The sequence below is a fragment of the Cydia splendana genome, chromosome 15 (genome assembly GCF_910591565.1).
Source record: "Cydia splendana chromosome 15, ilCydSple1.2, whole genome shotgun sequence".
NCBI lineage: Eukaryota > Metazoa > Arthropoda > Insecta > Lepidoptera > Tortricidae > Cydia > Cydia splendana.
Genome location: NC_085974.1, coordinates 11226932 through 11247653, shown reverse-complemented (window position 1 = coordinate 11247653; position 20722 = coordinate 11226932). Strand labels below are relative to the sequence as shown.

At 39.9% G+C, this 20722-nt stretch overlaps 2 protein-coding genes across 2 annotated transcripts; one reads left to right on the top strand and one right to left on the bottom strand.

The window, feature by feature from the left end:
• Positions 1-630: 630 nt before the first annotated feature.
• On the bottom strand, positions 631-3341 carry LOC134797629 (transcription initiation factor TFIID subunit 11). Its single transcript, XM_063769961.1, has 5 exons — positions 3175-3341; positions 2880-2984; positions 1954-2416; positions 1489-1673; positions 631-910 (listed from the first exon to the last, which is right to left on the bottom strand). The coding sequence occupies exons 1-5, from the start codon at positions 3224-3226 to the stop codon at positions 777-779; spliced, it is 939 nt and encodes a 312-aa protein (XP_063626031.1). The 5' UTR covers positions 3227-3341; the 3' UTR covers positions 631-776.
• Positions 3342-3626: 285 nt separating this feature from the next.
• Positions 3627-20394, top strand: LOC134797633 (succinate dehydrogenase [ubiquinone] flavoprotein subunit, mitochondrial). The gene is made up of 13 exons (XM_063769965.1): positions 3627-3797; positions 4259-4517; positions 5005-5078; positions 6734-6909; positions 7206-7358; positions 7583-7740; positions 8278-8442; positions 9003-9202; positions 10556-10753; positions 11425-11569; positions 17910-18145; positions 18872-19038; positions 19879-20394. The coding sequence occupies exons 1-12, from the start codon at positions 3750-3752 to the stop codon at positions 19025-19027; spliced, it is 1968 nt and encodes a 655-aa protein (XP_063626035.1). The 5' UTR covers positions 3627-3749; the 3' UTR covers positions 19028-19038; positions 19879-20394.
• The last annotated feature ends 328 nt before the right edge of the window (positions 20395-20722 follow it).

Below are 20722 nucleotides of genomic sequence, written 5' to 3'. Positions count from 1 at the left end.
TTGAATAAATTATACTCTTATCCCTAATGTGCATGACTTAATTGATTAAATTACAAGAGCTATTTTGATACCTGACAGATCTTGCATTAGGATGGTATTTCACCTGTCCAATTTCTTGGTCCATTGTGTTGTGCATTGCGTCTCTCTCATGAAGCAAACTATGAGACGCAAATACACATTGGACCAACAATTTGAACAGGTGGAATACCATCTATCTGTTATTTTTCTAACTTTGATTTTGAGTATACATACGCAACGGGGTCGAAGTTTTTAGCAGATGGCGCCAGCATAGCTTGCCCTGTCAATCCCTAGAATTGTGTCAAATTTTTGTTTTTATGAATGGAATTTTATGCCCTGGATGCCAGCCCTTTAACCCTTTTCCAGGCATAGTATGATTTATCGACCACATACGCGCCACTAGAATTTCAACTTTAGCATTCCGATTTAAGATTTAAATTATATTGCACTTTCGGGAAATTTGACTTGTCTTCAAATGAATCATCAAAGCTGGATTAATTGGAATATATTTGGATTTTTTTGGGAAAACCTTGTAGATTGGTGCGACCTGGAAAAGGGTTAAAGCATTCACTGCCAGGGGGCGTGGCCTAGGAACAAACTTGTATGACGGTGGACGCACATGTGCGTCGGGGGCAATGAATGTGTTAAGCCAAATCTCATAGAAAAAGGGGCAAGCTATGATGGCGCCATCTATGCAAACCTTTGACAGGTGCCAACCCCATTTTCTCTAAATATTGTTTACTTACAAGAATATTACGTTACGACCTGAACATACTCCGGTGTACCTTCCGTGAGGGAATGGTTCCCCTCATTCGCAGTCGGCGCAGCGCCTCACGCAGGTGCTTGGGCTGCAGCGGGCCCGCTTCTCCAGACTTCTCTAATACTTCCAGGGCTGTAGAATTAATAAGGTTTATAAGAGTTTGCTCAAATTCGTTTACTTTTATCATGTTAGTAAAACGCCTAAGACTAGAATTCTAAACCTTATTTGAGTGAATGGCCCTCAGCACACGAGGCGTAGGCGTAAGCGTGATCGTTCTGTTTGCGTACAAGTTCTTCACGCTTACGCCTGTCGTAATGACGACAGAGGTCTCATACGCTACGACTACGCTTCGTGTGCGGACTTGTTTCCCCTTTTTTTATATTGTTATTTGTGAGCGGAGTGACAACCCTAGCGCAAAAGTGTATAATCAAGATTGAATGTGGGTAGTTTATTAAAATTGCCAGTATGATTGAAGGGGGTGCTGACACTGCTGACAAAGCTAGGTAACTGGAAAAAACATACTTAGTATTAGTTTATTACTGGGTGTGTAGTCAACATGCCAATTGTCTACACTCCATGGTGAATGCAACTGTCACTGTTGCACTAATATGGAAGAGTGATAGAGAGACAAAGTGTTTTGTTATTGTAGTGTAAACAATTCTCACCTTGGCTAGGCACCCAGTACTTGCAAAGATCTGGATCATACCAACCTTCTTCAACCACCTCTCCTACAAATACTTTTGCTATACCAGACATAGCAATGACAACATTCTGGCCAACAGAGCAGCCTGTGATGGTCTGCATCAGGCGCTTGACTGCAGCTTTAGGGAAGGCAGCTCTTCTGTACATCTCATATCGGTCCAGTTGCTCTTCAGTAAAGTTTGACACTAGTACCCTGAAAATCAACAATGTATTTGTAACTAATGAAACTTGAAGTAAAAATACCACATCCCAACAATTTGTATGAAAGTATTTTGATTGCTTCAAAAGCATTATTTTGGTTCATGCATGATTCATAATGTTGGGTTGAAATAATCTATGTATTGGACGTGTCTGGAAGAGATTGCTCCTTAGCAGTAAGACCACCTGTTGTCTACCATAGTTCAATTTGTATTTCATGTATCTTTTGATATTGGTGAGTAATAAAGAATAAATGTATTGCATGTACAACTTACTGCATCTTTTCTCTTTCTTCTTCCTCTAACTCTTTCTTACTTTTCCTCTCCCTTTCTCGCTCACTCATGAGCATGTCTTCAGCCGTTTGCGAGTCATAATTTCCTTCACTTTGCTGGAACTCATTCATATCTGGCAACACTATACTATCTTTTAACTCGTCTGGTTCACTTGTTTCATTCCTCGCTTCATTTGTTTGCAATGTGGTGTTATCAATTGTTTGATTTTCATTTTCAAATCTGTATTCTGACATGTAGGAATCAAAGTTCTCAGCGGGATCTGTTATGCTATCATCAACCTGTGGGTTTATGAAGGTTTCCGCGCTGTCCAGGTAGATGTTACCGAGCTCGTCGGCTCTGTGGATTGTTTCCACACTTTGTGAGTTGTCAGAATATGTCTCAACGATTTCATTGTCTGGTTTATTTGTACTTTGTATGCTCTCTTCATAATTTACTAATGTTGTATCTGTAATAGAAATGTTTTGTATAAATAACATTTAGTCATTATTTTTACAATAAAAAAATTCTGATCTACAAATTTTTTAAACTACTGTTAGTTTATTTTACATCTAGGTTTCTTAAAATGGGGTAAACAAACCGCTAAGGAGTTGCTAGTAATTGTATAGCACATCAAGAAAGCATAATAACAGGTGCCAAATGATTGAGTAAGAGGTTTATAGCAGTCGGAGGCATTATGTCTCATCTGGGTACATGTTAGAGTACTTCTGTGGTTGTGTGTGTTTATGACGCGAAAAATGTTTGCCTTTTATAAGGAGGGTTGGCCGACTTGGACGAGATGCCCCATAGAAAAAAAAACCATTACTTTTCCCTAATCAGAATGTGATACCGAATATTGCTTCTGTGGTATATTTTGATTTGAGAAACCCTACTCTATAAGTTCTATAACTATAATTGTGCACAGGTCTTACATTCAGGTTCATCTTTAAGTAGCTTCTCCTCTATTTCTAGAGATATTTCTTGAGAATTTTCTTCATCGGTGTCACTGTGCTCCAGCTCTCGAGCTAGCTCGTCCTCTATAACAATAAATGCGGCTAAGAATACAAAGTATCTACACCGAAATCTTTTATTTAATCGTTATATAGATCTAAGTAACAGCTCTACGCACTCATTTATATTCCAGATACAAAGATTTACTGTGTTTATCAACAAAAATAAACCTTTTTAAACTAGTATTACATGTGACGAGAATTTTCAAGGATTTACCTCTCAACCTATCCGCATCCGACAGTGCTTCACCACTAGGATTGTCTGCCATGACAAATATTCGATTTGAACCAATATAGATCTAGCAGAATCTAGATTTTTGATAAATTTAAAAGTAAATGCCAGAATTGCGAGAGCTTTGTGAAATTAATTTTAGCATTTGCTTTGCTTCACTCACTGACAAGTGACAGCAAAACTCATAGTTTGACAGCTGAAGATGACATAACTGCGGTGTATTTTACTTTTAGAAATTCAAAACCAACTCAGCACGTCTAGCACATCTTGCCGCAACTTGCGCGACTTCATACATCAAATGCAACGTAACATATGAAGTCACACGAGGTGCGGCAATATGTGCTATTCTAGACGTGTAGAACTACTGAAAACATCTTAGTGAATGGCATTTTTTTAAGTAGCTCTAAATACAGGAATCTGCGTAAATATAGTTGAAAAAAAAATTGTCAAGCATTGTGATAGCTGCGTTTGACAGTACAATCTCCACGAAAACTTCGATCGCTATTCGCTAGTGTATTTTTATTGAATTTGATCTCAGGGTGCGAACAGAGAGTTCCATCATGAGTTCAATTATGAAAGCCGCCGTTTCCCGAAGCCCTGCATCATTGGTAAGTCTCCACAAAAGTCTCTCATAAAAGAAAACAAGTTATGTAATACATTCTCAGGGGATGTTTTGATCGGCCACCTTCAATATTTTCTAATCCTTCAAGTTGCGCAACGTATTAAAAATTGCTTTATATTATAATTCTTTCACATCTATTTAAACATGTTATAGCTTTGGTTTGACATCAAGATTTTATCCAGGTTGTCCCATTGTTTCCCGGATTTTTCTCGAATTCTGGATGTTTTAGGAAGATATATTTGTAAACAAACATAATTATAATTCTTTAAATTTCCAGCGGTGCCATTGCTTTTTAATTAAGAAGTCATTATATTCATGAAAATAACTTACTCACTATGTACATATTTGGTTACAGTAAACATAGTAATGTTATGTAGTATACTTGTAACTATACTTGTAATGTAGTGTTGTAATCGAACAGTCACATGGCTATAATTTGTGTTGCAGGCATCATATTTATACCGAAGACTCCACTTAACAGTGGGAGGTGCTGCTAAAGATGGTGGCTCATCAAACTCAAACATGACCAAGGCCTATACTGTGGTTGACCACAAGCACGATGCCTTGGTCATCGGAGCCGGAGGTGCTGGGTTGCGTGCGGCTTTCGGTCTGGTGCAGGAGGGGTTCAAAACTGCCGTAGTTACCAAGTTGTTCCCTACGAGGTCTCACACTGTTGCAGCTCAGGGTGGGATCAATGCTGCTCTAGGTATGTGTGTTATTTGCCTGTAATTAGAAACTCAGAATAATAATAGTGTTCAGCAGACTTTGAGCTGCTTGACTCTTGAGAATATCTTTTTTTATCTCTAAAAATCATTCAAGCACAAATTTGATCTCAGCTGCTATTGGCCGAGTTAACATGTTTTCTATGGAATTTCAAAACTTTTCATCCTTTTTATTCAAGTAGGTTCTAGAAAGTACCTTGTTAATTGTTTTAGAGGAAGTCATAATTGATAACAACTTGTTTAGTATCAAAGTCATGATACTAATGATTAAACTCATTAAATGAAATATAAGTATAGTTTGTAGATTATTGACTCAGTATTAAAATCAAGGGAACATCTAAATTGCTATTTCTAGCAGTCCCTTTTCAAATATTTTGTATATAAAGTTTTTCATAATATTTCAGCAAAATTGGCTATTTTCAAAATATTCTAAACAATGTTTTAAAATGGATTTAATTTTCTTATTTTCAGGTAATATGGAGGAAGATAGCTGGCTCTGGCATATGTATGACACAGTGAAGGGCTCAGATTGGTTGGGAGATCAGGTAAATTATATTTAAAGTGCCTAATGTAATAAATATATGACCATCCATCACACTGCAATAACACATTAGAAACTGAAATTAAATATTTTTAAAGAGACACTTAAGTTTAGCTAATTACTGATTTATTTATACTTCATCCATATGGCTTTATGAGATTTAGACCTCACCAACCCCCATGGCTCGACAATTTTGAAAAATTTCCAAAAACTGAATCAACAATAAAATACCGTATAACTATGAAAGCTCCTCACATTTTTTTTGAGAATTGGTATTTTTTATACCAAATATTTTTGTCTAAACTGAAACGGAGACACTTTGCTCTCGCATCATGCTCGCTCGGTCAATTAAATTTGTGACAGTCATATTTACCTACTTTGAATACAATTAGAGGAAATTTATTAAGCAAAAGCTACCATATGTACACACAGGATGATTTCAAGCTGATCATATTGCTAACCGCAATAGCTAGCGCCTTATTTTTGCTGTCAATGTCTTTACAGATCAATTCTCTCAGAAAAAAATCTTTTTCCTTCTATTCTCGCAAACTATTGTCATGCAATAGCTCTCAATTGTGACGGCTTTTGCATTCTTAATGCGGTAAACTCTAAATATTATACAACTTTAAGCTTTATGTAATTGGCATAAGAAAGAAAATGTAAAAATAATTATAGCGGTTCATCCCTTATTACCTGCGTGACATTCAAGGACAAACACATTGAACGCATTAAACTGTAAGAATTCAAATCCACGTTATCTAACTGTATGATTAATGATTACTTATACCTACTTATATTGAATTTTACCAGTTGTGCCGCACCATGCTTGACGAATTTACGACTCATATTTTCACTGTACTGAAAAAAAATCGTGAGCCTGTAACACAAATTCCTTAAACTACAGTCATTCACGCTTTAAATTGCTTTCATGCATGCACAATTCGTTGTTTTTCATTGGACCATCGTGATCGTGATGCACATGTAAAGTGCTGTAATTTGCGGCTAAGTAGATATAAGTAGTTGGTGATTACCAACCACGGCAACGACATACTGACTTGCTTGTTTATGTTTTGACCCAAGGTCGTTTGGCGTTTATACAGCTTTAGTTATTTACCTATATATCAAAATGCGCTCCTTCTACTGAAATCATACATACTTTTTGAATTTGGTTTGTCTTTCCAGTCTATAACAGTTGACAAACTGAAGTCTTAGGCCAAGAAGTTGTTTTCTAGATGAGTTTCTTTACGAAATAACGTTGGCTTTTATAGTTGCATGCGCCTACGTTTACACTTAAGACCAACTATGGCAAAAGTCTTCCTTTTTCTCTTATGGATTCTTTTAAAAATACGTCGCATTGCCTATTTGACTTTATTAACAACCAAAGATTAGATATACTTTGTAAACAATGCAGATAGTGACGTAAAGACATCGAAAACAAAACTTTTTGTGAATATGGCCGGAGTAACCTAGTGTATATTTATTTAGCTTATACTCGAGGACTATTTCAGGCCGTCTCGTCGACTTAGGACCCGTAGTGGAAGGCTAGTAGATACCTACTCTAAACGGATTTTCGTCAAACTGTTTGGATTGCATTGAAAGAAATATACGATCCTAAATTTTTATTCCCAAGCCGATATATAGAACTATTTCGTTTATCAGGACGCCATCCACTACATGACTCGCGAAGCGCCGCACGCCGTTATCGAGCTGGACAACTATGGTATGCCGTTCTCCCGCACACCAGAGGGCCGCATCTACCAGCGCGCGTTCGGCGGCCAGTCGCTCAAGTTCGGCAAGGGCGGCCAGGCGCATCGCTGCTGCGCTGTCGCGGACAGGTAATCTATACCAATTGCCAACTAAAGCTATGTCCTACACCAGGGGTCGGATAACTAAGATAAAGAGCCATCCGCAGCAGAAATCGCTAGTTTTTGGAACCGCAGAAAGCCACAAATGTTGGTTTTAATGGCCTTAGAACTCTGCGTTATATTTTTTGGGTGACTTAAAGAGCCGCACATGTGTTCCTATCCCCAAACAGCCAAATGCGCGATTTTCTTCTGTTGGAAACTAGCCTGTTCTCAAAGGATTCTGATTACTAAATTATACCCCAAATTTTATTTATGTCTGTCTACAGAACTGGACATTCCCTGCTACATACACTCTACGGCCAATCCCTCCGCTACGACTGCGAGTACTTCATCGAGTACTTCGCGTTGGACCTGCTGATGGAGGACGGCGTCTGCAAGGGCTGCATCGCCATCAACCTCGAGGACGGCACACTGCACAGGTACAACCCTTCAGAACTGGCCACTCCTTGCTACATACACTAGTTTCAGGATGTTACAACATGAATTTCCTGGCCAAATTGGCTAGCCATCTATCAAAGTGGTTAGCAATCTATCGTTAAAAACGTTATTTGTTTTAGAATTTTGCGTCTTTTAAATAGTGGCACAAATGGTTGGCCAGTCTATAACTATGTTTGATGAATGGTGTTTTTTTTGTTATTATCAGGTTCCAAGCCAAGAACACGATCCTGGCGACGGGTGGGACCGGCCGCTCGTACTTCAGCTGCACGTCCGCGCACACGTGCACCGGCGACGGCACGGCCATGGCCGCCCGCGCCGGCCTGCAGAACGAGGACATGGAGTTCGTGCAGTTCCACCCCACAGGTACCTTCTATTGAAATCCTGTTACCCTAGTAACAGGATTATAGGTCCTAACCTACTCTGATGAACAGTAATTTTTCCGTACGTATTTGTTCGTAATTGTTCCGTACTTATGGGAATCTTATTATTAGGGTTTTCATTTGTGGCAATTGTGGCTTTTCTTATACCTTTAACTTGATTACTGATTAGTTTCTGGAAGGTTATTAGCCTTTGAAAAAAAAAGGGAAAAATAAAAATACAAAACATTTTCCAAAACTTCCAAATATTGGTAAATGTACTTATTTTTCTTTTCAAAAATAGTAGAATGTTTTATGAGTAAATAATGGAATAATGGATGTCATTTGATATTTATCACGCTTTTCGGTGAAGGAAAACATCATGAGGAATCCTGCATACATCGCGAAAAAATTCAAAGGTCCCCAATCCGCATTGGGTTAGCGTGGGGACTATAGCCCAAGCCCTCTCGTGCCTCGAAGCCTGTGCCCGGCAGTGGGACGTATATAGGCTGAATTATTATTATTAATGGAATAAAATTTGCAGGCATCTATGGCGCCGGCTGCTTGATGACTGAGGGCTGCCGCGGTGAAGGCGGCTTCCTTGTGAACGCGAAGGGCGAACGATTCATGGAGCGCTACGCGCCCGTCGCCAAGGACCTAGCCAGTCGCGACGTCGTGTCTAGGGCTATGACTGTTGAGATCATGGAAGGTAAGAACCAGTACATTCATGTGGATGGTCTGATATCTTCAACCTGAATCGGTAAACTTGACAATATCATTCCCCGCTAGACAGGCGGCATCAGCAGCAGGTGATGTTGCAAGGCAGCACCTGCTTATTGGCGTGAAGGGTCCTTAAGTATTCGGTTTGGGTCTCTATTGTTTCCCAAAAAGTTTTAAGTCAATGTATTGTTTGTCCGCATTTTCGTTAGTCATAATTTGTTTGGTTCAGAAACGCGTAACTTTTCAGGATTGGCATAAAACAAACCTAACCTAACCTATCTATAGGATAACATAAATCCTGAAAAGTTAACGGTTTCAGTTTTAGGAATAATAATATGACAAACAATACATTATGACTTAAAACTTTATGTCAAACAAGGGGACCCCATTCGGTTTTCATCACAGCGGGCCTTTAAATCTGGTTGATGAGCCTGGTGAGTAAGGGACACCATGATCTAGAAATGTGTAGGGCATCAAAATGTCTCAATGGTTGCACTGAATGGCGTCCTGAATATTATATAACATGTTGACATACATACTTGCCTCCAGGGCGCGCCTGCGGGCCCGAAAAGGACCACGTGCACCTCCAGCTGCACCACCTGCCGCCCGACCAGCTGAAGCAGCGCCTGCCCGGCATCTCGGAGACCGCCATGATCTTCGCCGGCGTCGACGTTACCAAGGAGCCCATCCCCGTGCTCCCCACGGTGCACTACAACATGGGAGGCACACCCACCAACTACCGCGGAGAGGTCTGTAGTTAGTCTGACACCTGCCGCCCGACCAGCTGAAGCAGCGCCTGCCCGGCATCTCCGAGACCGCCATGATCTTCGCCGGCGTCGACGTCACCAAGGAGCCCATCCCCGTGCTCCCCACGGTGCACTTCAACATGGGAGGCACACCCACCAACTACCGCGGAGAGGTCTGTAGTTAGTCTGACACCTGCCGCCCGACCAGCTGAAGCAGCGCCTGCCCGGCATCTCCGAGACCGCCATGATCTTCGCCGGCGTCGACGTCACCAAGGAGCCCATCCCCGTGCTCCCCACGGTGCACTACAACATGGGAGGCACACCCACCAACTACCGCGGAGAGGTCTGTAGTTAGTCTGACACCTGCCGCCCGACCAGCTGAAGCAGCGCCTGCCCGGCATCTCCGAGACCGCCATGATCTTCGCCGGCGTCGACGTCACCAAGGAGCCCATCCCCGTGCTCCCCACGGTGCACTACAACATGGGAGGCACACCCACCAACTACCGCAGAGAGGTCTGTAGTTAGTCTGACACCTGCCGCCCGACCAGCTGAAGCAGCGCCTGCCCGGCATCTCCGAGACCGCCATGATCTTCGCCGGCGTCGACGTCACCAAGGAGCCCATCCCCGTGCTCCCCACGGTGCACTACAACATGGGAGGCACACCCACCAACTACCGCGGAGAGGTCTGTAGTTAGTCTGACACCTGCCGCCCGACCAGCTGAAGCAGCGCCTGCCCGGCATCTCCGAGACCGCCATGATCTTCGCCGGCGTCGACGTCACCAAGGAGCCCATCCCCGTGCTCCCCACGGTGCACTACAACATGGCAGGCACACCCACCAACTACCGCGGAGAGGTCTGTATAGTATAGATAGACTATAGTCTATTCGACAGTTTGTTATTATACATACTACAGTTGCAGTTTGCAGTACACCGCCATGATTTTAGATGTCACCAACGAACCCATTAAAGGAATGGAAAGACTACAGAGTCTGTCTGACATGAGTACCACCACGTACGCAGTAACTTGTGCCAGTTAAATTAAACTTTGAGATTTCCAATTACTTTCACACTTTAGTTGGCATTTCTTTTTTAATTGCTTTCGTGCGGCATTTATCGTATTTTCTTTTGCTTAGAATGGTATTCCACTTATCCAATTTCTTTGTCCAATGTCATTGCGTCTCACTCTCTCATGAAAGCAAAATGTGAGACGCAATACACATTGGATAGATGGAATATACCACCCTTAGAGACGAGTCAGAACTGAAAAAGTTCCCTATTTGCTCAGTAACTCATATCAAATTTTAGGTTATTTATCCTTCTTGATAATCATTCTACAACGTAATTTTTATCGATCAGGTGATCACCCACTACAACGGTCAGGACAAGGTGGTCCCCGGGCTGTACGCGGCCGGCGAGGCGTCGTGCGCGTCGGTGCACGGCGCCAACCGGCTCGGCGCCAACTCGCTGCTCGACATCGTGGTGTTCGGCCGCGCCTGCGCCATCACCATCGCCGAGACCTCCCGCCCCGGCGACGCCCAGGCGACGCTCAAGGATGTGAGTTACCACGAATACAGCCGTACACATCGAACAAGGCAAGGTAGTTCCCGGACCATAGGCCGGACGTAGGCATGCAACTCGCTGCTCAAAGCGAGGCTCGGAACCGGTTTTTTTTTAATCCCAAAATAGCCCAATATTTTTAATAATTTTATGCTCTTTCCATAGGACTGAATCACGTATTTAGGTAACGTCTTCGTATTATTAGATTGACCCATCAAAAATGAAATAATAAACCAAAGAACGAAAAAGAACGTAATAATACCGGTATTTATTGTATGAAGAAAAAACCGGTTCCAAGCCTTGGCTCAAAGACGTGAGTGATAGAAAGCGGGCCACACATCACTACGATTTTATCTTAGTTTTAATTAGTAACGTACCGATTAATCGCAGTGACGAAACAATTTGCTTCGATTTATTTTACACATGTTCGATAAATCGTTGTACAATTATTACGCGCCACTATACATCAAGGGCTTTTTTATAGAAAGTCAAACATGTTATATTTAAGTCCCTCAATAAATAAATAATAACAGTGTCTCGTAAGACATGTCCTTGGCTGTCCTTGATACTTAATACATATAAAGAAACACGCATAAGTGACTAAAGCGGAAAAGTAAATAAAATAGCACAGACGTGAAAATAGATATTATAAGGCAAACATTTTACAGACAACTGGTGAAGCAAGCGTTGCGAACTTGGACAAGATCCGGTACGCAGACGGCAGCATCTCCACCGCGGACCTGCGCCTGAGGATGCAGAAGTGCATGCAGAAGAACGCGGCCGTGTTCCGGCAGAAGAGCACGCTCGAGGAGGGTGAGTACACTAACGAGTGCGACAGGGACAGATGCAGTGTCCACAACTATGACTGAGACAGCATCTCCACCGCGGACCTGCGCCTGAGGATGCAGAAGTGCATGCAGAAGAACGCGGCCGTGTTCCGGCAGAAGAGCACGCTCGAGGAGGGTGAGTACACTAACGAGTGCGACAGGGACGGACGCTGTGTCCACAACTATGACTGAGATAGCATCTCCACTGCGGACCTGCGCCTAAGGATGCAGAAGAACGCCTCCGTGTTCCGGCAGAAGAACACGCTCGAGGAGGGTGAGTACCTACACTAAAGGGCTCATTTAAACAGTGCTAGTTCCGGTAGACATTGCAGTATTTGATCGGTCCGCTAAATTAGATGTAACCTTAATAGTCCGCAATGTAACTAAAATCGCATGCTAAATTAGGGCTCCCGATATCCGTGATACACGCCAACCCGTGCATCCGTGTTCTTAGCCCCGGCGGTGCTAAGCCTCCGAATTACACGAACCCGTCAAAATCCGTGCCCGTGTAGTGCGTTCGGATCCGGATTTGCGTTCGGCTCCGGATCTAGTTGTTGTTGTTCTGTTTTTTTTTTGTATTGCTTGTTATTGGTAATGTATTATTGTTCGTTATAAACTTTTCATTATTTGCTCTTATAAAGAACGCGTCCGATCGTCACAATACATCGAGAACGGGCCGGACCCTTGTATCCGTGGATCCGGACACACGGGTAACACGGGTACACGGATCTTAATTACACGGATCCTAATTACCCGTTCCGAACGGGCCACAAATCCGGTTTCGTGTAGCACGAGAACGGGGCCACGGCAACGGGTACCCGAAACCCGGACCCGACCGCGAGCCCTAGTCTAAATGGGCTCTAACGAGTGTGACAGGAGAGGTATGCTTTCCGTGATTATTTATTGATCGTGATTAAACAGTGAAAATATTTTATACAAAAATAGCGAAAACTAACCCTGATCAATTTAGGCCAACGCCAATAAAAGAGTTATTGGTTAGCGTACCGTGCTAAGTCACCAAAGGTAAAACGAAAACTTGTTCTACAAAAATCAATTAATAATTTTGACGGCGTGGTTAATAATAACGGCACATGGCCATTGGAATTTATAACAAGAATAACCAAAGACGCACTAATAATGGGCGATTGTCATAAATCAAGAGCACGCACATGTGAAATTGTGAATACACCCAACTGCATCACCCAGGGATCTTCCTTGTATAGAAATACCACGCGCGCCAAAGATAAATCAAAAATAGACTCTCTGTCCAAAGCCTTACAGTCACAAGTTGTGTCCCAATCCCAATATATTATTCGAACTCGCACTCAATAGAAAGGTTATAGCTAAAACATGTGCATAAAAATTAGACAGTCCGTTGGTACCCTTGAACTTTTTTTGCTACAAAATTAATCTGGTAGTTGTCGACAAAAAAGCTTTATGGTAGAGAAAAAACGAGTTTTTTGGTCGGCAGCGTGTGGCCAGCGAAGACGAACTTAAATGTTTCAATTGTTTCTGACATAAATGGTTTAACCTTTTTTTTTTATCATCAAAAAAACAATTCCAACCCTCGGAAACAATGAATCCTATTGTGCTAACTAAAGTAAAGCTATGGAATGCTCTGTTACATGCTTGAACCTGTTGTACAATTTCGTTTAAAGATTTATTGAGCCTTGAAACTTATTGGCGGTCCCTGATAAACGTTCTACACGTGTGTATTTTTAATATGCATAACTTTCTTTTAACACTCGCATTATGCAGTTCAAATTTTTTCACTAATATTACATTGTATGTATGCACTTATTGCATAGGACATTTTAAGTCTAAAAAATAAATAAATCGATTGCAAGATTTGAAGCATATATACATATATATATATATATATATGTACAAAGAAGATAGGGTCAAGCTAAATAAACCCGTTTAAAAACGTTTTTTTTCTTCGGTCTTTAAGTAGTTAGACAAATTACATGTGGAAAAATATAGATTCTGTTATAAAATATCGTTCATATCAAAGTGCGTATATGCGTAAGCGTGTTAAATTTCGATGAAGGTCGTGTCCTAAATTAAGGGCATCATTGCTCCATCTATGTTGTTTATAAGTTAAATATAGCGCTTCACGGTTAAACTAGCTAGTCTGTTTTAACAGTAATGTTAGTATACTTGTTGAATAAGTATTGTAGTAGTAGTTAAGTAGGGGAGATAGGGGACCATTGGGCAGTCAGGAGGCTCGGGCACCCCCTTGTAAATCAGGACTTATTACAAGGGGGTGCCCGAGCCTCCTGACTGCCCAATGGTCCCCTACCTCTCCTAAATAACGTAGTCATAAACCAAACTAACAATTCTATGGATAAAATTTATCTGAAATAAAGAATTAATAATAATACTATACACGTGTACACTTGTACAGACGTTCTAAAATGCATTAAATGTCGACGCGTCACTGATTTTTTATCACTCGTTGCCAGCGAAATGCTATACATGGAAGTATTCTGTCCGCTCAATTATGACCCAACGCAAACTACCCCGCGATAGGCGGTACTTACAAACTGCTCGATTGGCAATCTCAGTACCACCGAGATGACAGTCAGTGACAAATGGCTAAATTGATTTATAAAAACAACGTTTTTTTGTAATTAAAAATATATTCATGTGTCGTGAAGTGGTGCAGAAGTTATTTTAGTTCATACCAAGGACAGTAGAATCACTTTTCACTCGTAGTAAACAGATAACTTCAGTAGAATTTGGAAAAAACATGACGATTTGTTTTCAATACTACCGTGCTAAGCTAAAACGTAACAACTGCATACGACTTTCATAACAACATACGACTTTTTAAATTGCGAGGATAATAGGGATGGTGTTATGCTAAATGAAGTAGACTATTTTATTAACTTGTGTTTGGTTTAGGTATTTTCTATATAATTATAAATGTAGTAATGAATTCCTTCTTACAGATTTGTATTTTCCTTTTTTATTTCATGAGATGGAGCTATAAAAAAACTACCTAGTTATTTCAAATTAATAATCAAATTTGGTATTGTCATTTTACATTACTTTCCATTCAGATTCCCACAAGATGCTATTCGCAGAGAACTATGGAAAAAAGCTGTCCAATTAGAGAGACATGAAATTGAGTGGATGCCTGGCAAGATATCTAGAATATGTTCTATTCATGAGATATAACCCGTGAGATAATCATACCCGGTCTCCTATATGTAGATACATTTTTCCTATCATGCTTTCACTGAATTAATTTAACAAATACACACATTATCTGAAAATATTGATCATTTGAATCCACCCTCTACTGTCACATATATGTAGGTTCTCTCTCAAGCCATTTCCGTCAATAGAAAAGAGCGGCAAACATATTAACTCACATTATAGACGGGTCTAACGCGAATTATATTCAATTACCTTGATTTACCGACGTAAATCAGTTTCGTTTCGTATAATGTGAGTTAATATGTGTTCAAAACGCGAAAGTTTAAAATATTATAAGAGCGGCAAATTTAGAAAATGTAAGCGCGCGAACGGCTGTGGTCCTATACAAAATTTTAATTTTGCACCTTTTTCTACTGACAAACTTGCTTGACCGGCTATATACATATAAAATATTCTGAACTGAAAGTGGGGATTTATTGTGACTCCGCCTGTTCAAATATTTTTGACCCGATTCGTGTACCCATGTAAATTTTGCAGACTGTATAGCCAGTCCGATTTCTAAGATCAAGTTAGCCATACATTTACTATGGCGAGTATGGCGTACTTGATCTTAGAAAAACGGACAGACTATACCTGAACGTGACTTCGCACTGCCATGCAGATTGATAATAAAAAATACAAAATACTTATTATAGCGGAATACATTTATACAACAATGATATATTTACTTATGTTGAGTTAGTCTGTCATGTCATAACAACATTTTAACTAGTTATCTTTTAATCTGCATTAAATTATTATACGTGAATTATTTGACTGGTTCTTCACTGTATGGCATAAACCTATCCCTGTCCAAGTCATATTCTAATCAAATATGAACCGCGAACTCTCAGCGGCCAGTACGTACAGCAAGAAGGTTATTAGCGGATTAATGTCGCTGATTGGTAGTTATTAACATTATATGCATTTCATCTACACTTAGCTATGTACCATTAGTGTAATAAAGATGACTCTTATTTTGTTTACGAGCTTTGATTATAGGCTCTGTAAACGCGTCGTCTTATTTGAATGTAGGCGTAATTGTGTATGTGTGCTAATTTGGCCCGAGAATTTGAACGGTAATGTTCCTAAAGGCGGTATCCATGGTTATATTATATATGATCGCAGCTCGTTGCAGATTACATTTTTCGCCTTATTACAAAGGCATAAGGTGCAAAAGTGTAAACATAGCTTTGACGTTGACTGTACATATTTATTTGATAATGATTGTACACAGTATCCAATTTATATGATTAGTTATATGTTTGTATTTTTAGGGTTCCGTACCTCAAAAGGAAAAAACGGAACCCTTATAGGATCAAAATAGTACTTTACCTATAGATTACAGGAAAACCTGTTAGAAATGTCCAGTCAAGCGTGACTCGGACTTATGTACGGAACCCTTGGACCGCGAGTCCGACACGCACTTGACCAGTTTTTAAATACATACCTACCTACTAGATATATACCTACTTGATTATTTTATCGTAAGTAATTAACTAAATTAAAAGGATAAGAACATACACAAACAAAATATGATATGTCTATAATTTCAAAGCACATACATACAGAAAATATTTTGTGTCTAGCATAAGTTGCGTTCTCGCGCGCGAGTCCATACTGGAAGTCGCGCTAGATGTATGGAGTCGCGCGAGAGAATGCAACTCATACTAGCAGGACTGATAATCTAATACCTTTAAACGAACAATTCATGTTTATTTATTTATATGTAAGTATATATATATATTCCGCGGATGTCGGAAACTGCGCTAACGATTTCGATGAAATTTGCTATATGGGGGTTTTCCGAGCAAAGCTCGGTCTCCCAGATATTAAATTTTAATATAAAACGACAATCGTCACCTATAGAAACGTGTCGCAAGTATAATATTTATGTGAGGTTTATATGTTTTTAACAGGCATTCCAATGTTGGCCGTAAAATATTGCATAAGCTGATAGCATTGATTTATGTATGCACGCTATACAATAAAATTGGTACTTCTATAAAATTTACATAAATATTTATTATATTAACGTAGCATGGGGTTTCGGACAATGTCTTTGGTTTTGCCTTTCATTGGGTCTTTAGTTATTCTAATATTTATAATCATAATATGGTCACGAAAATACGGAATAATCACAAGACCACTAAGGTTAGGTGGGATAAGAGAAACTATGGGGCAAGGAAGACACTTGCAGGGAAAATAAACAGTTGGAGACCCTTAAAAATATTAATAACTAAATTAAATGATAATTTTAAAATAAAAATAAACCTAATGTATACCCAAATATGTAGTATTCTTCTTCAACCTAGCGTTTTCCCGGCCTAGCGCCAGGATCAGCTTTCCTGCTCAATCTTCTCCACTTTGCCCGCTCTTCGGCATCCTCAGGTGTGAGATTGTTCTCTTTCATATACGCTGTTACGACGTCCAGCCAGCGCTTCTTATTAGTATTAATTTAAAAAAAACTTACGCGGAAGGATTTTCCTCGTACGGTTTATCTTACCCCTTACCTTATATAAAATTGAATTAGATACCCAGCATAATAGTAAGACTTCAGATCCTTTTTATTTTGAGGGCGGATTTATTTAACGTAGCATAGAGAATTGTAAAACCTCCCATGATAATTTATTGTAGCAAGCGTAATACGATCACCATCTGTTGGTGTAACCAGCCGCACCAACACAAAGACATTCCACTCAAACCGCACATTGTAAATTGCATTGTATGCTAGTTTTAAGGTATGTATCTTTGGGCCAATAGTTGCCTGAGATAGTTATTTGTTTTAAAAGGGGGCAAAGTTAAACAAAATTTGCCCCCGAATTAAACACAAAATTTTTCACTACACCAACCCGAAGAAAATATTAACTGTAAGATATCAAACAAAAACAAACCAAATCAAATCCAAATGAATGTTATTAAATATTTATCATTCAAAATCATAATTTAAAACTTTTAAATGTCAATTCAGCCAACAAACATAAGAAAACAACTCAAAATTTGCATTTGATTACTTTGCCTCACATGTGAATAAAATGCAACTTTGCTATCGGTTTTTGAACAATCAATAGAGCCTTTACCAGTTGGTGTGGTGAAAATAAATTTTCATTTCATTGTTTCAGGCCACAAGCAAATCCACGAGATCTACAAGCAGATCAAGGACGTGAAAGTATCCGACCGCTCCCTGATCTGGAACAGCGACCTGATCGAGACCCTGGAGCTGCAGAACCTGCTCATCAACTCCGTGCAGATCGTGGAGGGCGCGCTGGTGCGCGAGGAGTCGCGCGGGGCGCACGCGCGCGAGGACTTCAAGACCAGGCGCGACGAATACGACTACTCCAAGCCTTTGGAGGGACAGGTCGGTACCATCGTCCATTCGTTAACCTTATTAGAAGGAAATAAGGTGCGTCCATTGCCAGTTTAGTGTTGATATTAGCGCTGAACTCGTAGTTTTTTTTAAATACGTATTGTCTTAAAGGCTTAATTCAGCCTGTCTTAAGTCATTACTACAGAGGCCGAAAAATAAGGGATACTTTTAAGTATGTAGTTGAAGGCAAGGTACGCGGCCTCCATTCAGTCCCTTTTCACGTCGAGGAATGTATTAAGCTTTTTTTTCAAAAATATTTGCGGAAATACTACTTAAAAACGTATTACCTGAAAATAATTTATGCAATTAGCAATAACTCTTTAGTACCTAAGGGTGGTATTCCACCTATCCAATTTATTTGTCCAATATGTATTGCGTCTCACATTTTGCTTTAATTAGAGAGAGACGCACTGACATTGGATAAAGAAATTGGACAGTTGGAATACCACCCTAATTCAACCTATTGTGAAACTATCAAGCCTATCAAGGCGTAAATATCTGTAGAGATTAAATCTAAAAGAAAATTTTAATTTTATTGATGTTGCTTTGTGATATATTTTTTCTTCACTGTTTCATTGTCTATTAATGATAAATTGTTTAAATCTAAATTGAAGTTGGTTTAAAACCGGTTATAATAAACAGTAACCAGCCTACCAACGGTTTTCTATGGGCAAGACATTCTCACCAGCACTAATTAACCTGTAATCTCCCTAACAGACGAAGCTGTCATTCGAGCAGCACTGGCGCAAGCACACACTAGCGGAGACAGACGCCGCGACCGGCGCGACCAAACTGTCGTACCGGCCTGTAATAGACAAGACGCTCGACCAGGGCGAGTGCAAGACCGTGCCGCCGGTCATTAGAACCTACTAGGTTAAATTTAGGTGAGTTTGAGTGATGTCAAAGTGGCTACGTACGAGGTGCGTCCTAAAAGTATCCGGCCTGACATAGAAGATAAGAACATACATTTACAAAACTATTTTTTATTATTCGATATATTTCCCTTCTATTTCAACACACCTTTTAAATCTGTAAATTAGCTTTTCTATCCCCTTGTAAAAGTACTCTGAAAGTTTGTCCTCAAAATGGACGTAAACCGCTCTCAATCGCATCAATGTCATATTTTATAATATGACATTGATGCATCAATGCGGTTTGTTAACAAGGGCCTACCGGTAAACGCGAAAATCGAAATTTAGTTATCTGCCTCTTTATCGCTCGAATATGCAAGAGTGATAGAGAGATTAGATAACGAAATTTCGATTTTCTTGTTTCGCGGTAGGCCATGTGATTGACGGTGACGTTGTGTCAATGTGGTTTGTTTACTGTATGTGCCACAAAGGTGCCACCTACGCAGAGCCTTACCTAATATTCCCTATTGATTAGTAGTATTAGTACCTATATTATTTGTGACGCGCAATACGTTTATTTCCAAATAAACAACTTCAGGACACATATTTTTTTAAATTAAACAACATAAATTCCAAGAAATGTGTGTGTCAATAGTACACATGTTTACGAATGCATAGACGTCTGTGTCAACAATTCCTACTACTAATATGCGATAACAAAAATAAAAGGTTTTTTTCTATCAGCGCATTGTGTGTGCGCGACCTAATTTGAATGTTTACGTATCAGTCAAGCCGGGGGATTTATAAACGCCTCGCTGTTGTAAACATGCTAATTTTGCACTCATTTTTTAAAGTATTTTGTTTGTGTTGCAGGTTAACTCTCCTCACGGGTGCTGACTGAGAAAAACAGTATTCATCGGCCGCCGCGCGTATTAGTGTTCATTTCAACCATTATTTATATCGTTATTTATTTTAGTGTAGACTGGTTAAGTAATAACGTTCCAACAAGAATACTCCGTAAAATAGTACTAACTTCAACTAATCGTAATGCAACGTACAAAATCAGTGCCAGATTGTTACCAAATACGTATTTGCCTCTCTCACGCCAGCAACTTATTGTATATTTTTGATAGTTCAGCATTTATTTTTTCGATGTTTTGATGGACTCAGCAGCACCGGGTACTTAATATGATAAATGTGATAAGCGATATTATGTTGCTTTTAAGTACCGACGAACGATACTTTTACCCATACCATTTATCAATACCTCATGAAATTCATTCTATTGTAATTATTGAAGGTGACGCCAATGACACCCAATCAAATGATGATGTTTAGAATTTAAGTGTACAAATAAAAATATACGTTTATTAATTGATACACCTTGCAGTACTGGTTTAATTTTACTCTATTATTTAATAATTTTCATCACACTTGCTCAGTAAATGTGGAATTGCACGCAGGTTTAGCGGGCGTTATAGAAAAAGCGTTCTCCCTAGGGAGTTATGAAGTTTCTAGTGCCATAATTAACAGTTTTTTGTCTTTATACTCAATTTTTGTATCGCAAGTGTGATGGAAAACATTGTGTGTAACTCGGGGCGTAATAATATTGCAAACTCGAGTCTATAAATCGCTCCGGCAAGCCGTCGCGATTTAACTTACTCTCGTTTGCAATATTCAACTTACGCCCCATGTTGCACAATGTACTATAACCCAC